The sequence below is a fragment of the Lynx rufus genome, unplaced genomic scaffold (assembly GCF_022079265.1).
Source record: "Lynx rufus isolate CCGP_SWC_20201006 ecotype Redwood Valley unplaced genomic scaffold, mLynRuf1.p SCAF_16, whole genome shotgun sequence".
Classification (NCBI taxonomy): domain Eukaryota; kingdom Metazoa; phylum Chordata; class Mammalia; order Carnivora; family Felidae; genus Lynx; species Lynx rufus.
In genome coordinates, this window is record NW_025814830.1 from 10123053 (window position 1) to 10141703 (window position 18651).

Sequence of the window (18651 nt, forward strand, 5' to 3'; positions counted from 1 at the left end):
GGGGGAGAGGAGAAGGGTCGGTGCACCTGGGCACATGAAAGAATTGAGGGTCTGGATGGTGGGCAGGACGCTGGGGGGCACGTTTGGGGATGCAGCCACATCTGGCCAGCACCCCACACCTGGTAGGAGAAGTCAGAATGGATAAGAAAGAGCAAACGGTGGATTGAGGCTGTGGGCGGGGGTCCTCACATCTGGCTGGATGCCCACATCTGGAAGACTTTAGGGAGAAGGGGACACATCTGGGCTGAAGGCCACAACAGGAGGGGGACTTTAGAGGGTGGTTGTGCTAGCCCAGGGGCCGAGAGCTGGAGTGGGAGGAGGGCAGGGGGAGGGTCGTGGAAGTAGGGGGAGGCCTTTGGCTCCCAGCCGCCCCGCAATTTTGGGCATTCGGTGACCGGGCAGGCGCCAACCCGCACAATCGCTTTTGTTGTCTGGGCTAGTTGGGCTGCGCTCTCTGCCGGGACAGCGCCCCCCTCTTCGGCCGCAGGGAGCCCGGACGCCTGGCTTCCCGGCCCCACCCCCGCGGGTCAGCGCCTCTGGCCGGCGTCTGGTCCTGTCCCGGGCTCACCTCGCACGGCCGGACGCCAGGGTCCCTAGAGGGTCCGTGTCCTGGGGGGCTGAGCTACAACGGGGGGCAGCTAGGCGGCGGCTGGACCGTGGGAACCAGACGGCTTTATCTGGCCCGGAACCCACCCCCCTGCCCCCCGGCAGAGGAAGGGCGGATGTTCTTACCCCGGGTCTGGCCGGCAGGGGCGCGCTGTGGGGGCCTCCTTCTCAGCAGTGCCCGGCCCCCTGGCCCACGGGGCCGCCTTCGTCTCAACAGAGCTCGGGCCTCCTGAAGCCTGGATAGAAGAGGGCAGAGGCGCTGTCAACACGGTTAGACTGACACCCCCTTTCCCCACGACCCAACCCTAGCTGGAAAGGGCCTTTCGAGCCACGAGATCTCCCAGTAACAGCTCTGCCCACCCCCCACCCCTATCCCTTTCCGGGGACCAGACCTTGTACGTTCTTCACAGGCTTGGGGAGAAACAGAGATGAGGAAGGGAGAGAAAGAGAGCAAAGAAGACAGAGACAGAGGCAGAAAGAGAGAGTCACAGAGAGACAGAGAGGGCAAGGGACAGGTAATGAGAGAAACAGAAAGAGACAGAGATGGAAAGAGCAAATACAGAGAGAGGGACATGGGGACAGGGGCAGAGAGATGGAGACTGAAAGACACAGAGACTTCGATAGGCACGAGAAGGAGAAATAGAAGCAGAGATCCAAGTCGCCAGGGAGAGGCAGAGAGAGACCAAAGGAAAAGAGACGCAGGGAGCAGAAAGAAACGTGTGCCGGGAATGGTGGCTGGTGGCGGGAGCCGGGAGCTCCTGAACATCTGGTAGGGGAGGGATTGCACACTCACGTCAGTGGCTGCCAGTTGAGGGACACCTGTCTCTTCCTCGCGCTGGGGCTGGGGCTCGGCAGCACCTGGGGCACTGGGGTCAGGCACTGCTGAGGGCCTGCACACTTTTCAGGCGGGCAGCTCTGGACCCTGCAGGAGGCTTTGGAGACAGCCAGGGACTTAGTGGAGAAGGAAGGGACCAAGTCTTTCTACCAAGTGCATCCAGCATTCCGGCTGGGATGAGAGGTGGGGAAGGGAGCGGCTGACACCTCTGCTCTTACCCCCTTTCACTCCCTGCCTATACCCCACCTAGAAGAACCCACCTCTGACGCAGCGACTTCTCTTGGGCGACTGGCCTGGGCAGCACCGACAAGCAGCCACGCTGTAAACAGGGGTGGAAGTCACTCAGACCCCTAACCCTCTCAAACTGCCCAAAGAGGGCAACGGTGGGTAGGGGAGGGAAAGTCAAGAGAAGGCTTGAGAGCAACTCGAAATCGATGTTTAATTAATTTGTGGCACTGCGCTGGATGCCTGCTTCCCCATCTGCACAGTGGGACGCAAAATGGCTTAGATTCTCCGCGCATGAAAGTCGCAGCAACCCTACTTTAATTTGTTTTCTCAAGTGTTTAGTGGTAAAGTCTTATTGGTAAGGACATTTTAAAGCCTTAATTTTTTAATTTTTTTTTTAAATGACGCAAAGTGGATCTTTAAGTTCACTGCCAAGCCGGTACTGCCTGGGAATCTAGAACCCCGCCCTCCCGCACATCTCTGTCCTTGACTCAGCCATCATCCCGAGCATGGCCAGCAGGTGGCGCCACTTCCACAGGCCTCAGCGGCTGGGGAGGGAGGTCCTCTTTTTGACTGTGGGTCCAGCGGGGTGCTGAGGAGGAGGAGGAGGGGGATACAGAAGGAGCCACAGCCCAGAACTGGGAATCCCAAGGTCCGAGTTCTAGACCGTTCCTGCGCTTCCACGCGCTGTGTCCTGGAGCCAGCATCTCCTTGTCTTTGGGCCTCAGTTTCCCGCCTGACCAGGAGGAAGGAGTTCTTTGAGAAATCCCCCGCTCAGTGGGTCTCAGATTCTGAGTAGCGGAGTCCTCAGCTCCAGCGCAAGTGCGTCGCAACCAAGGGGCCCCCCAGACAAATCCATTATCCCCAGGCTAAGGGGGACGAAGGACGAGGACGCGCGCTCTGGCCCCGAGAGAAGGGCAGTGGGGAGATGCTGTGAAGGGGACGTCGGGCTCAATGACTCTTTCCAGACGGGTGGGGCTCAGTGGGGAAGGAGGCCGCCCGAATGGGAGCCTCCGGGACCCCAGATCTTGCTGTTATCCCTCCCGCCTTTTCTCTGCGTTAACCCCTTCCCGGCCCCGCCCCCGGCGCGGCTCGGGTTACTAAACGCATTCGCAGAGACCGAGGCGGGAGCAGAGCCCGGGGCCTTTGTAACGGAGCGCTGGGCCGCAGGGCGGGGGGTGGGGGTACTGGGCAGACTGCTTCCTTCGATCTCGTCACCCGTAGACAGGAAGGGTGGCTATAACCCCCGCATCTATAGGAAGTTTTGGATCTTTTGCCGCGAAATCACTGGTACCTCATTCAAGCCCGGGATCCTCTTTCTAGGAAACAAGAGCATCCCCAACCCTCAGGAGATCTGAGGAACCCCCTCCGCACAACCCCTTGCAAGCCCCTCCGCCATCAGGCTCGAAGTCCACGTCTTCCTAAGTCACTAGGAAAACCCAAGGGTCCCTTTAATTAATCCAGTCGTTCCCAAACCCCAGAAAATCAGGACATCTCAACTCCACCATAGAATCCCTTCATAACCTCCCATACTCCTCCTTAAGCGCCCAAGAAGCTTGGGGAACCCCATCCTAGCTGGGGGGCCCCACCCATCTATCATCTTAGGAAAACTCAAAGCCCTATTCCCATATAAACTGGGACCCTTCTCCGGAAAAAAAAAAAAAAACCCACAAAAAAACAACCCTGGAATTCCCTGGGGCTACATCCATCTATCACACCGGCGGGGACTCCCTCGCCTCAAAATCTCAGTACTCCCCGGATTCTAACCCCTGCAAAGTAGAGGGCCCTAACAAATCCAAGAGCTCTGGCTCTTTCATCCCTACCCTGAAGCACTGGGTTCGTATTCCCCTAAATCCGCAAGTCCTGGTCTTCACGGACCACCAGACTTATTGGATGGAGGGGGCACAAGGAAGAAGGGGCCGCAGCGGGGCTTACCCGGCCTGGCGGCCCGGGATCCCCGCAACCTCGACGGCCTCGCTGGGGCTGGGGCTGGTGGCGGAGGCGGCGGCTGCGAAGAGTGGCAGCAGCAGCACCAGCAGGAGGGGGCGGCGGCCGCTGGGGCCAGGCCGCCGCATCGTGTCCGGCGTGGAGTCCCGCTCCAGGCGGGCCGTCTGTCCAGCGGGTCCGGCTTGGCGCGGCCCCGCCCCCCGCCCCCGCCCGAGGCCGACTCATTTTCTCCACAGTCTTAGCCGCGGCTGCGAACTTCCCGCCAATCAGAGCCCGGTGCCGCCAGGGGGCGCTGTCCGCGCGGCCAATCGGAAGGCGGCAGGGGAGGGGCTAGCGGGACAGGTGCCGGGCGGGGGGCGCTGGGGCCTGGAGTTCTCAGTGCTGGAGGCGAAATCGGGAGTCGGGTACCAACTTGTGAAGGAGAGCCCAAGAGCGGAGGTGCTGGGACCCCCCCCCCACCACCACCACGGTTGGGAGGGACGCATAGGCAGTGGGCAGTCCCTTAAATTAGACTCAGGCCTCATCCTTCGCTCACAGTAGTGGGAGAATTTGATCAGAATTTGCTCCCTGACTGGTGTAAACGCTGGAAACCCCCATAGGTGTCCACTACTCACACTAGAGGCTCAGGATTCTGGGTGGGGGGTAGTGCTAATCCTGCAGTAGGCCCCAGGTCCGACCGCTCTGTGGCCCCAGGCCCACCCTGCACCTTCCCAAAGGGTTTCCCCTTCTCAAGGCCCTGTGCTGCTGGGGTTCCGGGTCCAACAAGCAGAATCTTGTTCCTCGGAAGGTTGTAGCCTCTGTCCATCACAGGACCGAGTCTCTGCCCCTGACCCACAGACTTGGCTTCCAAGGGGCTCCTAGAGAACTGTTCTCCTCCTTACACCCCTCTCCGCAGCTGCCCCTAGGGGGTACCAGACTCCCCTTCCCTATCCTGAACCTTTAAAGATTCCCAACAGCACCCCTCCCACTGCCAGAATTACAGACTCTCTCTTTAGAGAATTCTAGTCCCCTCCCTTTCTGGGGACCCCAAGCCTCAGAGGGCCTTAGGCCCTATCTGCTCTCTCTTTAGGGAGGTCCAGGCTCCAAGCTTTGCTTATGGTTTCCCATCTCCGTAGGTCACAAGCCCAGCCCCTTTACTTCATTTTAAACTCAAGGCCCCATCCTTTCCCCCCCCCCTCGAAATTTGCCCCGCCTCTCTTCTCCCAAAGGCACCGCCCCCTGAGTTTCCGACCCCCGCTCCCTACTTGCCCCCTTCCCGTCTGAATTTAAGGCCACTGCCCTTCCCATAGCGAATTCCGGTGCAGCCCCGTGCTTAGGATCCCAAGCCCCACCCCTTTCATATTTGCCCCGCCTCCGAGGTTCCAGGCCCCATCCCTCCAGGCGGTTTTTGAGCCTTTTAGTTTCCAGTTCTGGATCGCTAGCTCCGCCCCCAGTGGATCACAGGCTCCACCCACACAGGATACTAGGCCACCTTCCCTGATCAGAGGGCCCACCCTAGGCTGAGAACATCAACCTATCCAGCTTTGTCCTCATCCCCCATTCCTGCTCCTTCCAGTGGAGGGGCGACCCTTTCACCCTCCCCTGTTACAGTGAGCACCGGGTAACTCACATAGCCCCGCTCACACTGTTACTGCCACCTACAGCAATCCACACCTCCATCCCACACGGACACCCAGAAATCCAGGCCCACCCACCATCCAGGGGCACGCAGCCCCTTAGAGCAGTAACGATGACACTCAGGGACATTCGTGGGCTGTCTTAGCATGATGAGGGAGTGCCTGACTGCCCACTGAATGTGTTCCGTGTCCCTGTTTTGGGGAAGCCCCCACAATCCCTGTTAACATGGCCCTGCAGGACAGCATGTCCTGGCCCCCCATGCCCCCCTCCGTTGCCCTCCTCCTCACCTCCTACCCTGTGGCTGGAGCATTTGCTGGGGGCGCTGCTGAAATTTCTCCCTTCTGCCTGGGATCCGGGGCATCTTCAATGCTCGTTGCTAGGCAACAGCCTCTGGCTCACCACTACAACTTCCGGGGATGGCGTTGGCTTCCCATCCCCCCTGAATTTGGAGTCCCCAGCTCCCAATCCTTCCCCATCAGTGCCACTATCTCCCGGGGTCGTTTCTATGTCATCCCTTGGATCCTGATCTGATCTCAACCCTTCAGAATCCCTGAGTTCTGGTGCTGTGACATTCCAGAAGCTTCCTCCCATCGTGTGCTCACACGCTGGGTTTTATCCCTGGTATTAACAGACAGACAAATGTCTTTAGTGTTCGAGATTTTCTTACATTTTCTCTCTCAGTTCTAGAATCACCAGCAATCCAGAAACACAACGTGTTCCAGATTCCCTGGCAAGGAAAAACTATCTCAGTATTCTAGATCTGTGAGCATTATAAAACATCCCACATTCTAGATTCCCCGAATTCACAACCCCTCCTCCTATGTTCTAGACTTTCTAACATTCAAACATTCCCTAGGGTTCTGAATACCTTGGCATGTAAAAATATTTCTAAAGTTTGAGGTTCACAGGTATTCCAAAACACTCATGTTTTTGAATCATTCATCTCTGTTCATGTTCTAGATCCCCTGACAATCCAGAGGCCCTTGCCATTATGGGTTTCTTGGAATGCAAACAAACCCTCTAGCGATCCAGAAGAGCTGACATTCCAGAATACCCTATGCTCTAGATTTTCTAGTACTCCACATTGCTGTTTCCTGTAATTCTCAGCATCTCCAAATCTCTGGCATGCAAGTGTAGAATCATAGGCATTCTACAACACTCCCCTGTTCTAGAACCATTGACTTCCAGGTCCTTTGGTCAAGCAACTTCTGTTGTGTGGATTCTCTGAAATGCAGGGCGGGGGGATCCCAATACTGTTCATCTGCTAGCACTCTAGAATATCCCTGTGTTCTAGATTCCCTAACACTCTGGACCCTTCTCCACTATGTTACAGAAACTCTGGCATTCCAGAACGAATTTCCCTTTTCAAGGGAAATCAGCATATTCTAAAATCCTTGTTCCCAGTCTGCCCCACTTTCTTTCCTCTTCGTTGGCTCAAGGAAAAGATGCACAAATCTTTCCTGAGAAGTTGCCATGGGAACAGGTATTATTTGGGGGAAAATCTCAAGGATATTAAGCTAGAGTGAGCTGAACCTGTCCCTCATAACCTCTCTGGCATGGGCAGGAAAGGGATGTGGGAAAGGTGTTTGTGATGGCGATGCTTAGGGTACAAATGTTCAGGATGTGGCAATCACATAGCTGACATCTGTGTTTCTGTTGACCTGTGGCCAGTCGTCCTTGCTTGTGGTAACAGTACCCTGATTCACCTTTCAGGAACTCCTCCTCCAATCTGTCAACCTCCTGGCCTGTGAGGGCACATGACCCCTGGAACCGTGGAAGGCCTCCATCACACCGGCCATAGTGGCTGGTTCAGGGATGGCCGTCTGACTAAATTCAAGTCAATAAGAATCAGTCGTGTGATTTGTTGCTGTTGCTAGAAAAAAAACAAGTTGCTAAGGAGGTACCTGGAGTCATCTTGGCACCGAGAGGGGAAAACCTGAGTATCATGCATCCCAGAGGAGAGCAAAACCAAATAGATGGAAAGACGTTCTGGACGAGTATCTGAATCCCTGGATCCAACTATGCCTGAAGCCAGATGTAAACCATTACATTCCCCTTCTTTGCTTAAACCAAGAGAGACAGATGTTCCTAAATCTACAGCCAGACATCTGGCTGGTCCTCACATCTCTCCCACCCTTTCCCTGGGGGTCCCCAAACCCTCTAAGAATGTCAGCAAGGTGTTGGCAGTGACAACTTTATTAGGGGAGGGCGACTTTGGCTCCAGAAAAGGGGGGGCAGTGGGGGCCTAGTAACAATGACCATTCCAAGGAAGCCCTGGCCCTGAACCCAGGGCTCTGACAGGAAGCAGGGAGGCACCTGAGCCCTGCCACCCCACCCCACCCCGTCCCCCGCCCAGGACCTGGGTATCCAAAGGCACCACGGCAGCTGTGTTCAGAAGGAAGTCTCATTGAGCTTCACCTTGGGGGGTGCAAGGGGAGCCCCGAGACCCGTGGAGGGCCGAGGCGCTGGTGTCGGGGGCCGTCGGGACTCTGGCCCACTCCGCACCAGCTCCTGGCAGCGTTCCACGAAGCTGCCTCCCCCGCGGCGCCGGGCCTCAGCCTGGGGGGGGCTCAGGCTCCCAAGACGGCCAGACAGGGAGGCTGAGTGGAGACTGGGGGGCGGTGATGAGGGTCAGTGAGGGTCATCATGGGCAGGGAGGCAATTCCCCCCACCTCCCCCGCCCCTCCCCCATTGCACAGAAGGGAAAGTGGAGTTCAGTCTACCTGGTGAGAGAGGTGCGAGGGGAGGGGCTGGGGAGAGAGCTCCGGGAGGAAGCCAGTGGCGCCAGCTCACATTGCTCCAGCTGCTCCATCAGCTCTTCCTCGGTCAGCCCACCTGCTGGGGGGGCAAGACAGGGGCCACTGGGCAAGGGACAAAGGTCACACGCAAGGCTTGAGGCCAGGATAGGAGGAAAAACGCAGAGGTCAAAGGCTAGGGGTCAGAAGCTACGAGAGGGTGGAAAAGTGAGGGCAAGCTGGGGTTCAAAGGCAGAGGAAAGGGGTCAGAGGGCAAGAGCCTGGGGAGGGAGACTGGCAAAGGAGGTTGTGGACAGGGGCCGGCATGGAGGCCAGGTATAGGGAGTACCAGGGGCCTGGCCGAGGCCGTCCATGGCGGTGGTCAGGTCCCACATGGCCAGGCTGCCATTGGCCTGGCCGGTGAGCAGGTAGCGCCGGGGCCGAGAGCCGAGCCGCCGGGAGCCCTCACACTCGAGCACCGTGAAGGCGGTGGTGGGGGAGCCGTCCACCGAGCGCACCGAGCACACCCTGAGATGGAAGGGAGAGGGGGTCACCCTGGCCCCGGTCCCTCTTCTCACCTGTACACCCCTTCCCAGGCCACAGTCCCCACCATTATGGCTTTAGTCGCTGCCTCTCCAACCACCACCCCAGGCTTCTTTCCCCTTCCCCCATGTACTCTCGGGGTGCAGCGGCCTCTGGGATGGCTCCTGTCCAGCATCACCCCACGTCCCCATGGGGATTCTCCCCCACATCTGCTGCTCTCCCTGGTGGTTCCTGACTCAGAGAAGGCTTGTCATCCTGGGGGCCTCCCTCCCCTCCTATCACCAGCTTCCAACCCCCTGCCCCATCCCTTCAGCCTCCAGGGCCCCCTCCTCCCCTCCTGTCTGGCCCTGGTCAAGCCCTGCCGGCTCCTGTCCCCACCTGTCCCAGACTCTTCCCTGGACTCTCAGACTCCTGTCCCACCTCCAGTCCAACCCCCATGGTGCTCACAGCTCCCCAGCAGCCCAGGCCAATCTCAGCTCCTCCGTGCCCCTCAGCAGCCTGTTCGGAGGTCCGGCCCCCAGACCACGTGCACCTCACTGGCTGTCCATTCCCAGCCTTCACCCACGCTGTTCCTTCAGCCTGGCGCACCCCTGCCCCTCCTTTCTTCTGCTCATTGCTGTTTATCTCCAAGGTCCTCACGAAAACCCTCACAGGCCCCCTCCCCAGACTGGAGCAAGCACCTCCTCTGGGCTCCTACAGCTGCCTGTGCCCCTCCCCATCCCCGGCACCCCCCACCTGTGCCTCCTGCCCCGATCCCGGGCTCTGACCACACCGAGTGACCTGCGTGAGGTCCGGCACAGGCACCTGGGGCTTCCCCAGCCTCACCGCTACCCACACATGTCACACCTCGAATTCCTCCAGCCCCCAAACCCAGGACCAGGCCTCATGCCCCCTCCCAGCCTTTGCTCCTTCAGGCGTTCCTTGGCTAGGACCCCCTTTTGGCCTCCGTGACCCAGCTGGTGTCCTGCCCTCTCCCCTGACCACCCTCCCCGTTCGATGGGATGGTCCTCACCGCTGGCCAGTGGATGAAAGACGCACAAAGAGCTGGCTGGCGGTTGGCACCACCTTCTGAATGAACACTTGCTGGTCGTCCCGCTCGCCGTAGGGGCCTGGGCCAGGATGGTGGGGGGAGTCAGGGCCAGCTGGGCTCCCTGGGACTCCAGACCCTAAGGCTCTGCCCCCTTGTCCCCATCCCCAGCTTTCTGGAATTGGGCGGGGTCAGAGAGGGCTGAGGGTCAGTCAGTGGAGCTCAGGGCTGTGGGGTGGGGGTCCCGGGTCAGGTGGCGGTCAGCAGGAATCAACGGGGTAACAGAATTCAATAGGGGTAGCTGGGAGTAAATGGAGATTGACAGGGGTCAGGTGGCAGCCAGGTCAGCTGGGTGGGTCAGGAGAGGTCTACAGGGGGTCAGGGAAGGAGCCAGTGGAGGCCAATGGGGGTCAGGCAGGGTGCATGGGATGGGGGGCCAGGGGCTAGTAGGCACCAATGTCATTGCCAGCGCTGCAGCCACCATGCCCGTCGGCCGACTCCAGTGCCAGGATCTTGAAGGAAGCGAGTGGGGTGGAGCCGGGCTGGGTGGAAATCATGCCCCGGAAGCGAGTCACGGACCACGTGCGCACGTGGTTGTTGTCGGCACAGACTGAGGAGCACAGGGGCAACGGCCGGTCAGGCCAGCTGTCATCACCACGGCCCAACCTTCCCGAGCCCCAGGATGACCCTTTTCAAAGGTGTCAGGATTCGGGCCCCTCTGGATTCTTCCCTTTCAGAGAATTCGCTCTTCCCCAGAACTCCCAAATGGTCAAAAATCCTCTTGGTTCTTCCTCTAAAATTGTTCCAGAGCCTGATCTCATCTAACCCTGTCACTGTCCCCACCCTGGTCCTGTCCATGGCAGCAGCCTCCTCCCGGGACTCCTGCTCCTGTCCTGCCCCAACGCATAGCCAGAGAGTCCCTGTGAATAACTGTGTCAGATCATGGCCCTCCTCTGCTCACAACCCTCTTTCCCATGATACCTACCCAGTCAAGGGCAAGGACAAAGTCATCTTCATGGCTTACAAGGTCCTACTGTCTCCCTTGCCCACTCTGCTTCCTCAGACACATCTATCATCCTCCTGGCGCAGAGCCCTTGCAATGCCTGTTCCCTCTGCTAGAATGTTTGTCCCCACCGAGCTGCACTGCTTATTTCCTTGGTTTCGCTCAAAGCTCCTTCCTCAGTGACCCCAACACTCTCAAGCCACTCACACAACTTTTGTTTTTACTCATGGTCTTCATCGTTGCCTGTTGGTGACTTATATTCTGATTTATTTATTTGTCATCTGCCTTCCCGCAGAACATCAGCTCCCTAAGGGCGGACACTTGGCCTGTCTTGTCCATCACTGTATCCCCTGGGCCTGGCACACAGTAGGTGCTCAACCAATGTTTGCTGAATTGATGAATTTCTTACTCTTGCTTAGATGGGTCCCCTTACACTATTCTCTCACTTCTGCAATTACTGTTCCAGGTTAAAATTCCCTCCCCCCTGGAGGTCTCACCCCCTGGTTTCATGCTCCCCTCCGGGCCATCCTCTTGCGAGGAGATGGGCAGTTGGGGCAGCCCGGTGAGGCCCACCTGAGATGAGGTGCTTCTCCGAGAGCATGATCTTGGTGACGGGGCTGCGGTGCACGGTGAAGGTCTGGAAGAGCTGAGGCCCGGAGCCCACGGTCTCGGGGTGCTGCACAATGACCCGCACACCCCCTGAGCTGGTGCCATAGGCAATCTCGATCCAGTTCCCGCTGTCACCTGGTGAGGGGCCGAGGATGAAGACAGTGACTGGGTCACAGGGAGACAGAAACCACGGCAGAGAGAAAGAAGGACAGAGATAGAGTCAGAAAGCAAGGAGAGAGGGGCAGACAGAGATAATAAGGCAGTGAGATGTCAGAAAGGGAGAGACAGAGGGAGAGATCAGAGAAAGAGAGGAGCAGGGACAGAAAGTAAGGCAGAGAGAGACGGAGCTAATAAGAGAGGGGACAGACAGAAAAATAGAGGGGCGCCTGGCTGGCTCAGCTGGTTAAGCATCTGACTTTGGCTCAGGTCATGATCTCACCGTCCTGGGATCGAGCCCCGCGTCTGGCTCTGCACTGACAGCTCAGAGCCTGGAGCCTGCAGCCTGCTTCAGATTCTGTGCCTCCCTCTCTCTGCTCCTCCCCAGAAATAAATAAATATTAAAAAAATTTTTTTTTCTCTCTCTCCCTGTGCCCCTCTCCTGCTTGACTGCGTGCGCTCTTTCTCTCTCTAATAAATAATTTTCTAAGTAAACGATAATTAAAAAAAAAAAAACAACTAGCCTAATTTTCTGCATTTAAAGCCAAGAAACCAAATCAAAAAAACTGTCCCCAAGTGAGAGAACTCGGTTTCGTCCGCCGTAAAACACACACCCTCTTTGTTTTATGAGCGTGGAAGCATCATGTCCTCATTGCAGAGGTGGAAAAGAAACACAAAGACGAACTGCTCGTGGCCAAGTCTGCTCCTGGTTGGAGAGACCTGCCACAGCTTACATACAAGCGGTGCCCGGTGTTTGTTGAATGACTAAGTGAGAATTGAATCTTTTCTCCTCCCAGTAAATCTCACGGGGTCATGCTACACAGTGGTGGGGAGGCGGCTGTGGGCTGGGGTTGCTGGCAGCGGGGTGGGGGGGGGGGGGAGATGGGGGGAGCCGGTCATAGCTTACTGGTCTTGGGGGTGAGGTAGACGCTGAGGGCCGTGACTCCGTCCTCTGCCGGGTCCCGGTAGAGCTCACTGACAAGGAGGTCGTTGTCCTTCATGCGCAGGGGAAACTTCTGCACATCTGGGGTGGGCGGGGAGAGCAGCGTGGGCTCGTTCAAGGTGCTCAGCCCCGCCCCCTGCCTTCCCGGGGAGGTTCTCGGGCACGCCGGGTACCAGCTGCTGCTCACCCACGTAGTAGATAGAGCCGTTGTCACAGCCCAGGAGGAGGAAGGAGCCCGCCGCGTCGTAGCTGGTGATGGGCTGCACCTCCTGGACCTGGGGGCAGGCAGGACCGGCTGTGGCTGGGAGGTCCTCCCTGCCTCCGCCTCCACGGCACCCCTCAGGGCGCTCCCCCGCCCGCTTCCAGAACCTACCCGGGGTTTCTAGGCCCACTTCTCTCCAGCCTCACCGGCTCTAGTTCTATCTCCATCTGCGTCTCTCTGTCTCTGGAAGTCTCTGGGTCAGCGCCTCTGCCTCTTGGCCTCTCTTTGACCCCATATTGCTGGCTTTTACTAGTTATTTCCGTCTGTCTCTCTACATCCCTTCAGCACCACTGCGTTCCAGTCCCGGCTTCACTCTGCCCACCCTTCCCTCTCTCCATCACCTCTTTCTGACTTCCTCTATTGCTTTTTGTCTGTCTCCCACCCTCTTTCTCTCTCTCCTTTCTCTGCTTTTCTGTCTCTCTCTCCCAAACATACTTTACAGGAGAAAGCAATACCGTAGGTATATTTTTCTTTATGTTTTGCACATGGCTTGGGAGGGAACGACAGACGTGTGCACGTCTGTCTCCTACGGCATCTTCACTCACCTGCTCCCCCATCCAGTGCCTGGAGAACCCGCTCTCCTCCTTTGCAAACCCATCATCTTCCCTGTCAGCTCAGCGGCCCCTCTTCCAGAAAGGCCTCCCTGACTCCTCCTCCTTAGGCCTTTATCACCCCGGCACCCCCACCAGGATCTGGCCCGCTGCTGGGTTCTCCGGCTGTCTCCAGTTGGGCTGGGGCAGGAAGGAACCCCTCCCCGGGTCCGTGCAGACTGGACACCTGGGAAAGAGGCATCCAGGCCGGCCACCCCTCTGACCTGCCAGTGCTTGGTGACGGCGTTCCAAACCCCGATGCGCCCCGTGTGGCTCGTGGCGATGAGCTGGTTCCCAACGAAGAATAAGGCCTCCACGGGCACCCCCAGATGGAAGACTCCTGCAGAAGGCAAGGAGCACTCAGCCAGGACCCCGCTTCCTGGGGGAGAAGGAGGAGGACTGGGGGAGAAGCCAGTCGCTCAGTGGGCCAGGAAGAACTCCAAGGGCCAGCGGATTCGGTGGGGCTACAGAATCTTTATAGGCTAGAGGATTCCAGCAGGAATTACAGAGGATTACACAGGCCAGATTCCTGACAGGGTGTGGGATTCTAACATGGTTGCAGTTTTCAATAAGGCAAACCGACGGGCTCAGGTCATGATCTCACATTGTGAGTTCGAGGCCTGCATTGGGCTCTATGCTGACCGCTCAGATCCTGGAGCCTGCTTCGGATTCTGTCTCCCTCTCTCTCTGCCCCTCCCCTACTCACACACACTCTCTCTCTCTCTCTCTCTCTCTCTCTCTCAAAAATAAATAAAACATTAACAAAAATAATAAAGCAAACAGAGATGTCTAATGGGAACATAGACTCTAGCCGGCTCTGGGATTCCCCTGGCATGGAGGTCTAACAGGGCAGGGAATTCTGGACGTGGGTGGATTTTTCTACAAGCCAAGAAATTCGAACAGGATACGGAATTCTAAAGGGCTGGAGCATCTTAATAATGCAAAGAATCCCTATGGGTGTAAGAACTTACAGAGTGGGTTAACAGGCCAGAGAATTCCAACGGGGTGGAAGAGAATCCTAACAGACCACAGGGTGAAGCGTAATTCTAAAGGGCAGAAGGTTCTGGAAAAGTCCCGGTGCCATACCTATCTCGGAGCCCCCGCCTTCTGCCTGCAGAGCCCACAGCAGGATCTCGCTGCCTGTAGCCGCTGCCACCATCTTATCATGTTCACCCAAAGCCCCACCGAGCACCCGGGCTGTGAGTGCCAGTCGCTCGATGGGCCAGTCCAGGCGGGGACTGGAAAACACCAGCTGCCAGCCAGAGGCTTCTTTTAGCCTGGAGGATTGGGGGATATCATCAACTCTCACCGCAAGCCCTCCCCATCAACAGGGCTTGAGCCTCCGGCCACCACCCTCCCGGAGCACCTATAGCAGACAAGAAACTGGGTATAGGCCACAGCGATCCAGTTGTGGTGTCCACACACCAGGCGCACGATCCCCGGCTCCTCTGGTGGCCCTTGGGGGGGAAGAGCAGGGATCAGGGCAGGGTCGCAGGGACCCCACTGGCTGCCGCAGTCTCCCAGGAGACAGAAACGTACCCGATGGGGAGGGAGGGGCCCTCTCATCCAGCACTCGGCCCAGCAGCCCTGCATTGCCCAGGTTGGGGGGCATCGTGTTGCTCCGTCGAACGGGGGCTGGGCGTCCCCCTGACTGCTGGGGCCCCACCAGGCTGTGCCGGTTCCGCCGCTTCACTGGGAACACTGTGGCAGGGAGAAGGAGCAGAGTGACAATAGCTGTAATAATTGCCACGTAGCAAGCGCTTCAAATGCGCCAGAAGCCGACTTCCCCACACGTGGGGGCACAGTGTCCCGGCGAAAAGATTCTCAGTGGTGTGGGGACGTGGCACGAAAGGACGCGGAATCACCCAGCAAGTTACTGCCTTTTCTGTTCCTTTGAGCACATCACAAGGGCCGAATCAGTTTGACGCTACCATAACAGTGCTCTCTTTTCAGTATTTGCTAATCTTCTGTTTTAAGAAATGGAAGCCTAGGGGCGCCTGGGTGGCTCAGTCGGTTAAGCGACCGACTTCACCTCAGGTCATGATCTCGCGGTCCGTGAGTTCGAGCCCCGCGTCGGGCTCTGTGCTGACAGCTCAGAGCCTGGAGCCTGTTTCGGATTCTGTGTCTCCCTCTCTCTGCCCCTCCCCCGTTCATGCTCTGTCTCTCTCTGTCTCAAAAATAAATAAATGTTAAAAAAAAAAAAAAGAAAAGAAAAGAAATGGAAGCCTAGGGGCGCCTGGGTGACTCAGGTCATGATCTCACAGGCTGTCAGCGCAGAGCCCGCTTGGGATCTTCGGTGCTCACCCCCTCTGTCCCTCCCTGGCTCCCACTTGCGCTCTCTCGCTCTCTCTCTCTAAAATAAATAAAACATTAAAAAAAGAAAAGAAAGAAATGGAAGCCAATTTCTTTGGCAGGCAGTAGCATCATAACTGTTATTTCAGGGTTTCGTTTTCACATTTACTTATTTATGGTATGAAGGCAGTGATAGAAAGCTTCCATTTATTTTTTTAAGTTTACTTATTTATTTTTTGAGAGAGAGAGAGAGCACAAGTGGGGGGAGGAACAGAGAGAGGGAGAGAGAAAGAATCCCAAGCAGGCTCTACACTGTCAGCACAGAGCCCAACGCGGGGTTCGAACTCACAAACCGCAAGATCATGACATAAGCCAAAGTCGGACACTCAACTGACTGAGCCACCCAGGTGCCCCTAAAGCTTCTACTTAAAATGACTTCTTTATGGGGTGCCTGGCTAGTTCAGTCGGAAGGGTATGCAACTCTTATTTTATATATGTTTATTTTAATTATTTTTGAGAGAGAGAGAGAGAGAGCAAGGAGAGGAGGGGCAGACAGAGAGGGGTACAGAGGATCCAAAGCAGGCTCCATGCTGACAGCAGCCAGCCTGAAGTGGGGCTTGAACTCACAAACCATGAGATCATGACTTGAGTCAAAATCAAGAGTCGGATGCTTCACCGACTGAGCCACCCAAGTGCCCTGAGTATGTGACTCTTGATCTCGGGGTTGTGAGTTTGAGCCCCATGCTGGGTTTCCAGTAACCACTGAGGCATATCTTCCATGGCCAGTGGGGTTGCTGATCTAAGGTCCCATGGAGATTATGGTCAATAATTCCCCTTAATATTTCCACCTCCATGCAAAATGTTTTATTTTATTTCTTCTAAGCTTCCTCACAGGGAAATCAAATGTGGACTGCAACCCCCATCAGGCTCCAGAACCTACATCCTAGCCTCAGGGGACTAGCTGGCCCACTGCCTCATTGGAAGTGAGTTCCTACTTCCTTTCCAAGCATCAGTCTAGCCTCTGATATAAGGCTAAAACTCCCATCATGTCTCAGGGCTCACAGCACAGGTAAGCACAGGGCTCACAGCAAGGGCTGTGACCTTATGGGAAATGTAGTCTTTAGTCCACCCTCCCTCCCCTCCATCCCTTAGCTGTGCCCACCTGGTGGAGGCAGGTAACCGTTGAAGAGAACGTTGCCACAGGAAGATCGGTCCAACTCCTCCCGCAGCTGCAGGCGTCGAACTGAAGCAGAATAACTCCATGCTGGGACTTGGGGGGTACTGAGGCAGATTCTAACCCCCTCACCAATCTCATTCTTCACCCCCATCCCCCAGATCCAGGACCAAATCCAGTGCTCTTGGCTCTAACCCAAACTTCTTTCAAGAGAGGGGAAGAGGGAGCATCTTGAGAGCTGGGGCTTGTTTTCTATGCAATGAGGATGTTCATGGGGCCCCACTTACCCAGAGGAGTGAGCCCATAGAACTGGGCTTCGTGGAGGAGGCTGGAACCGTGGACACCCCTGGGTAGTAGAATTGACTAGGGGTCAGAGTCTGGGAAATGGGAGTGAGTGGAGAATTCTAAGGAGGAAGTTTTCAAAACTGTACAAAGAATCCCAAGAAGTAGCAAATTTTGACTGGATCAAGACTCTAAGGAGTGATGTTATATATGGGCAGTGAAAATGTGCGTGTGTGGTGTTTGGGGTAAATTCTAAGGACACGATTTAAATATGATCAAGGAGCTTAGGTGAACATTCTGAAGGGAAGAAGTTGAAGACAGTGGGGTCCCTTTATCCCCATGCAAACCTGGGGTCCAACTCTTTGGTGCGCAGGAAGTTGAGGATGGGGGCGAAGACGGTGGGGTCCCTGTCGATGAAGATCTGCGGGAAGGGGGGCAGAGGATGGATGGGACAAAACATGGGGCTGAGTGGGGCTCCTGTCCCTCCTCCTACCCGCTGCCCCGTTTCAGCTCTTGCCCTACTCACAGCTCCAGTCTCATCTTTCAGTGTAGAGATGCGTCCGCTGAGAAGACTGTAGGGAGGGGATGCAGAGTAGGTGTAAAGGGCAAGGGTGTGTGTGTGAAGGGGGTGGGGGTGGGGAGGGTGAGTGGGGCATTAGGTTTTCCCATACTCTCTCGTCCTGCCCCCCACCACCCGACCCAAACCCTCTCTCCCGATCACCTGGAGAAGAAGGAGTCTGGGATCCAGGTGAGAGTCTGGCGAGAGGTACTGAACCTAAGCGGGGAAAGTGAGCGCACAGTAAGGGATGGAAGGATGGAAGGAGGGAAGGAATGTAGCTCCTTACCCCACCGCCATCCCGGGCGCCAGTCCGAGCACTCGCGCTTTCAGCAGGGGGCGGAGCAATCCTTGATGGACAGGGATTCCCCCAGAGAGAGGCGGTACTCCCACCCCGTTCCCGGTCCCCGAGGTGGGGGCCTCAGGAATCTCCTACACTCACCTCTTGCCTCCCACGTTCAGATGAATCACCTCCCCCGGAGGCCCCCGACTCGGGACCCCTTCTGCTGCAGGTGCCGCGGCTGCCATGGCCCCCGGGCGAGCCGGCCGGCCAGCACCCGCTTCCGGGTCTACACTCGGGTCCCGCCCCCCACTGCCTGCTCATTGGCCTGGAGACTCCCAGAGCCACGGGCGATTGGACACAGTGCTCACCCGTCGCAGTTTAAATTCTCCGCCTCCTTAAAGGGACCCGCCTTTCCTGTGCTGGACGGGGCGCACCGCAAGGCTGTTTTGGGGAAGTTTAGTTACAAGGGCTAGCAAAACATTCCTCTAGGAATGGTTCTCATTTTAAGAATGGAATCTAGGTGCTTCGTCGGGGGCGTGTGTTTAGACCCCGAAGTTAGTTCACATCAAGGGGACATCTAAATGTTCTCTGCAGCCACAGTCTCTCCCCGCGCCACCCTCCATTCCCCTCCCACCGCACCCCCTCTCAGGCGCAGCCCATGAAACGCGAACAAACCAGCATAGACCGTCAAAGCCAAAGTATTTATTATAGGTACATACAGTGTGCGCCTGCCACACCGCCCCACACCCCTGGGCCCCAGCGGCTCCTCCAGGTGGCTATGGGGGCTGCCCACAACCCGGTTCCCCCACTCCCTAGGGAGGTGCTTCTGCCAGAAGCATGCAGGGGGGAGGGCTTCCCCTCGCCCCTCCCCTCACGTAGCGGCATTTACAGCTGGAGGGGGGAGGAGAGAGGAAGACAGTTTTGAGCTTTGACGCCCCTCCCATTAAAAGCCTTCGCGGATGCGGG

At 57.0% G+C, this 18651-nt stretch overlaps 2 protein-coding genes across 4 annotated transcripts in view; both read right to left on the minus strand.

Annotated features, from left to right (window-relative positions):
• The window catches only part of LTBP4 (latent transforming growth factor beta binding protein 4), a 28393-nt gene extending 24652 nt beyond the window's left edge, over window positions 1–3741 (minus strand). Inside the window, exons 1-4 of the mRNA XM_047079175.1 lie at window positions 3602–3741; window positions 1702–1760; window positions 1400–1538; window positions 733–842 (exon numbers count right to left, since the gene is read on the minus strand). Coding sequence (XP_046935131.1) covers window positions 733–842; window positions 1400–1538; window positions 1702–1760; window positions 3602–3741 — 448 coding nt within the window. The remainder of the gene's footprint in view (window positions 1–732; window positions 843–1399; window positions 1539–1701; window positions 1761–3601) is intronic.
• A 3669-nt stretch (window positions 3742–7410) lies between these two features.
• SHKBP1 (SH3KBP1 binding protein 1) lies at window positions 7411–17966 on the minus strand. 3 transcript variants are annotated; one of them, XM_047078028.1, is made up of 18 exons: window positions 17845–17966; window positions 17568–17621; window positions 17373–17418; window positions 17194–17267; window positions 16852–16910; window positions 16553–16633; window positions 14638–14799; window positions 14465–14555; window positions 14185–14375; window positions 13323–13438; window positions 12434–12521; window positions 12211–12327; window positions 11112–11282; window positions 9990–10145; window positions 9521–9617; window positions 8315–8493; window positions 7954–8065; window positions 7411–7841 (listed from the first exon to the last, which is right to left on the minus strand). In XM_047078028.1, the coding sequence occupies exons 1-18, from the start codon at window positions 17928–17930 to the stop codon at window positions 7622–7624; spliced, it is 2100 nt and encodes a 699-aa protein (XP_046933984.1). In that variant the 5' UTR covers window positions 17931–17966; the 3' UTR covers window positions 7411–7621. The 3 variants fall into 3 exon arrangements, with proteins under 3 accessions (XP_046933984.1, XP_046933982.1, XP_046933981.1); XM_047078026.1 differs by having other exon boundaries at window positions 7954–8068; XM_047078025.1 differs by having other exon boundaries at window positions 7954–8068; window positions 17194–17418.
• Window positions 17967–18651: the final 685 nt, after the last annotated feature.